The sequence below is a fragment of the Salmo trutta genome, unplaced genomic scaffold, assembly GCF_901001165.1.
Source record: "Salmo trutta unplaced genomic scaffold, fSalTru1.1, whole genome shotgun sequence".
Lineage (NCBI taxonomy): Eukaryota > Metazoa > Chordata > Actinopteri > Salmoniformes > Salmonidae > Salmo > Salmo trutta.
This window is the reverse complement of record NW_021823154.1, coordinates 2,197,861-2,202,860: the sequence shown is the minus strand read 5'-3', so window position 1 is coordinate 2,202,860 and position 5,000 is coordinate 2,197,861. Positions and strand designations below refer to the sequence as shown.

General features: G+C 39.1%; 3 protein-coding genes across 14 annotated transcripts in view; 2 read left to right on the top strand and 1 right to left on the bottom strand.

The window, feature by feature from the left end:
• Positions 1–5,000, bottom strand: part of LOC115189393 (uncharacterized) — a 415,115-nt gene that overhangs the window by 65,920 nt on the left and 344,195 nt on the right. The gene's annotated exons all lie outside the window — the stretch shown is intronic.
• LOC115189397 (uncharacterized) overlaps positions 1–5,000 on the top strand; it is a 337,609-nt gene that overhangs the window by 234,748 nt on the left and 97,861 nt on the right. The gene's annotated exons all lie outside the window — the stretch shown is intronic.
• Positions 1–5,000, top strand: part of LOC115189395 (ankyrin-2) — a 100,150-nt gene that overhangs the window by 13,834 nt on the left and 81,316 nt on the right. For all 5 annotated transcript variants that reach the window (XM_029747981.1, XM_029747979.1, XM_029747980.1 and 2 more), the window contains exons 13-14: positions 3,104–3,230; positions 3,534–3,600. In XM_029747981.1, coding sequence (XP_029603841.1) covers positions 3,104–3,230; positions 3,534–3,600 — 194 coding nt within the window. The remainder of the gene's footprint in view (positions 1–3,103; positions 3,231–3,533; positions 3,601–5,000) is intronic.

The following is a 5,000-nucleotide window of genomic DNA, read 5'->3' as shown; positions in this document are numbered from 1 at the left end:
CTGTAGATTCTTGGGGTTTCTTGTTGTCTTCTCATTTGTTGTGAAAGCAAAGAAGCTATCCTTTTAGTTCCCAACATCTCCAAGTTAAATAATTATAATTTATAATTCGATAATATGCCCTGGTAAATATTCGTGTTAGTTGCCAGTGTTACCTACAACCTTATCCTGGTTCGATATGCTGCTTCAATGTATTCTCTCCCATATCAGCTAAATATACAATGTCATCATTTTCTTTGTCACAGAGAACAAAAAGCACATAGCTCTGTGTTCTAGAATAACATGATCACATCTATAATACGTTCTGGTGGGATTCTATAGCTCTGTGTTCTAGAATAACATTATCACATCTATAATACATTCTGGGGGGATTCTATAGCTCTGTGTTCTAGAATAACATGATCACATCTATAATAAATTCTGGGGGGGGGGGGGGGTTCTATAGCTCTGTGTTCTAGAATAACATGATCACATCTATAATACATTCTGGGGGGATTCTATAGCTATGTGTTCTAGAATAACATGATCACATCTATAATACATTCTGGGGTATTCTATAGCTCTGTGTTCTAGAATAACATGATCACATCTATAATAGATTCTGGGGTATTCTATAGCTATGTGTTCTAGAATAACATGATCACATCTATAATACATTCTGGGGGGATTCTATAGCTATGTGTTCTAGAATAACATGATCACATCTATAATACATTCTGGGGGGATTCTATAGCTATGTGTTCTAGAATAACATGATCACATCTATAATACATTCTGGGGGGATTCTATAGCTATGTGTTCTAGAATAACATGATCACATCTATAATACATTCTGGGGGGATTCTATAGCTATGTGTTCTAGAATAACATGATCACATCTATAATACATTCTGGGGTATTCTATAGTTCTGTGTTCTAGAATAACATTATCACATCTATAATACATTCTGGGGGATTCTATAGCTATGTGTTCTAGAATAACATGATCACATCTATAATACATTCTGGGGGGATTCTATAGCTCTGTGTTCTAGAATAACATGATCACATCTATAATACATTCTGGGGGGATTCTATAGCTATGTGTTCTAGAATAACATTATCACATCTATAATACATTCTGGGGTATTCTATAGCTCTGTGTTCTAGAATAACATGATCACATCTATAATAGATTCTGGGGTATTCTATAGCTCTGTGTTCTAGAATAACATGATCACATCTATAATACATTCTGGGGGGATTCTATAGCTATGTGTTCTAGAATAACATTATCACATCTATAATACATTCTGGGGGGATTCTATGGCTATGTGTTCTAGAATAACATGATCACATCTATAATACATTCTGGGGGGATTCTATAGCTATGTGTTCTAGAATAACATGATCACATCTATAATACATTCTGGGGGGATTCTATAGCTCTGTGTTCTAGAATAACATGATCACATCTATAATACATTCTGGGGGGATTCTATAGCTATGTGTTCTAGAATAACATGATCACATCTATAATACATTCTGGGGGGATTCTATAGCTATGTGTTCTAGAATAACATGATCACATCTATAATACATTCTGGGGTATTCTATAGTTCTGTGTTCTAGAATAACATTATCACATCTATAATACATTCTGGGGGATTCTATAGCTATGTGTTCTAGAATAACATGATCACATCTATAATACATTCTGGGGGGATTCTATAGCTCTGTGTTCTAGAATAACATGATCACATCTATAATACATTCAGGGGGGATTCTATAGCTATGTGTTCTAGAATAACATTATCACATCTATAATACATTCTGGGGTATTCTATAGCTCTGTGTTCTAGAATAACATGATCACATCTATAATAGATTCTGGGGGGATTCTATAGCTCTGTGTTCTAGAATAACATGATCACATCTATAATACATTCTGGGGGGATTCTATAGCTATGTGTTCTAGAATAACATTATCACATCTATAATACATTCTTGGGGGATTCTATGGCTATGTGTTCTAGAATAACATGATCACATCTATAATACATTCTGGGGGGATTCTATAGCTATGTGTTCTAGAATAACATGATCACATCTATAATACATTCTGGGGGGATTCTATAGCTCTGTGTTCTAGAATAACATTATCACATCTATAATACATTCTAGGGGGATTCTATAGCTCTGTGTTCTAGAATAACATGATCACATCTATAATACATTCTGGGGGGTTCTATAGCTATGTGTTCTAGAATAACATGATCACATCTATAATACATTCTAGGGGGATTCTATAGCCACGTGTTCTAGAATAACAATATCACATCTATAATACATTCTGGGGGGATTCTATAGCTATGTGTTCTAGAATAACATGATCACATCTATAATACATTCTGGGGGGATTCTACAAGGCTACACTGTTGTTTGGTTCGTGGTTTGAACAGTCACTGAGATGATATTTGCTTGTCGATGCAAAATAGGCTACTTTGACGAATAGCCTATATAGCCTATAGATCAAATCAAAGAACCGAGCGACAACACTGCCCCCACGACAGCAGAAGGAATGATAGTGTCCAAACATTCAGGTAGTAAGAAAGTAAGTCGAATGCCGGAAAGAATCACAAGGAGTCGCCCCTTTTGATGATATTGCAACACTCTTGCTTCTGCGTAGAGCTTGTAGTAAACTTTCCAGTAGATATTTATTAACAGCCTGAGGGGAATGGAGGTGATTGATGTCTACCAGAATGATGCCAGAGATGACTGACTTCACCTTTTAATTCTTTCTATTTCTACCCCCCCTTCTCCCCTCCTCTCCCCTTCTCCCCTCCTCCCCCTCCTCTCCCCTCCTCCCCCTCCTCTCCCCATTCTCCCCTCCTCTCTCCTCCTCCCCCCTCCCCTTCTCCCCTCCTCTCCCCATTCTCCCCTTCTCTCCCCCCTCCCCCCCCCCCTCTCCCCCTCCCCCCCCATCCTCCCCCCATTCTCCCCTCCTCTCCCCTCTTCCCCTCTCCTCCCCCATTCTCCCCTCCCCCCTCTTCTCCCCATTCTCCCCTCCTCTCCCCTCTTCCCCTCTCCTCCCCCCTTCTCCCCCCTCCTCCTGTCCTCCCCCCAGGTGAGGACACTATGACAGGTGATGGAGGAGAGTACCTGAGAGCTGAGGACCTGAGGGAGCTGGGAGACGACTCTCTACCTGGACAATACCTGGACGGATTCAACTACATGAGCCACAACCTGGACAGGTGATACACACACACACACACACACACACACACACACACACACACACACACACACACACACACACACACACACACACACACACACACACACACACACACACACACACACACACACACACACACAGACACACACACAGACACACACACACACACACACTGTGTTGATGTGTATAATACTGTCTATGTCTCATCAGACCCTCTATCATTGTGTTGATGTGTATAATACTATCTATATCTCCAGGTCTCATCAGACCCTCTATCACTGTGTTGATGTGTATAATATAATACTGTCTATGTCTCCAGGTCTCATCAGACCCCTGTCCACCAGAGAGATGGAGTCCTAATTGAAGACATGATCACCAGCCACCAGGTCATTACAGATTTACACACCTCTACACACCTCAACACACCTCTACACACCTAAGCAGACCTCTACACACCTCAACACACCTCAACACACCAATACACACCTCTACACACCTCTGCAGACCTCTACACACCTCTACACACCTCTACACACCTCTACATACCTTTACACATCTCTACACACCTCTACACATATCTACACAGATCTACACACCTCTACACATCTCTACACATCTCTACACATCTCTACATATCTCTACACACCTGTATACACCTCTACACACCTCTACACACCTCTACATACCTCTACACACCTCTACACATCTCTACACACCTCTACACACCTCTACACACCTCTACACATCTCTACACACCTCTACACATCTCTACATACCTTTACACACATCTACACATACCTGTATAGTCATCTATATAAATACACCTGTATAGTCACCTATATAAACACACCTGTATAGTCACATATATAAACACACCTGTATAGTCACCTATATAAACACACCTGTATAGTCACCTATATAAACACACCTGTATAGTCACCTATATAAATACACCTGTATAGTCACCTATATAAACACACCTGTATAGTCACCTATGTAAATACACATGTTTAGTCATCTATATAAATACACCTGTATAGTCACCTATATAAACACACCTGTATAGTCACCTATATAAATACACCTGTATAGTCACCTATATAAACACACCTGTATAGTCACCTATATAAACACACCTGTATACTCACCTATATAAACACACCTGTATAGTCACCTATATAAACACACCTGTATAGTCACCTATATAAACACACCTGTATAGTCACCTATATAAATACACCTGCATAGTCACCTATATAAATACACCTGTATAGTCACCTATATAAACACACCTGTATAGTCACCTATATAAATACACCTGTTTAGTCACCTATATAAATACACCTGTATAGTCACCTATATAAACACACCTGTATAGTCACCTATATAAATACACCTGTATAGTCACCTATATAAACACACCTGTATAGTCACCTATATAAACACACCTGTATAGTCACCTATATAAATACACCTGTATAGTCACCTATATAAATACACCTGTATAGTCACCTATATAAACACACCTGCATAGTCACCTATATAAACACACCTGTATAGTCACCGATATAAACACACCTGTATAGTCACCTATATAAATACACCTGTATAGTCACCTATATAAACACACCTGTATAGTCACCTATATAAATACACCTGTATAGTCACCTATATAAATACACCTGTGTAGTCACCTATATAAACACACCTGTTTAGTCACCTATATAAACACACCTGTATAGTGACCTATATAAACACACCAGTATAGTCACCTATATAAATACAC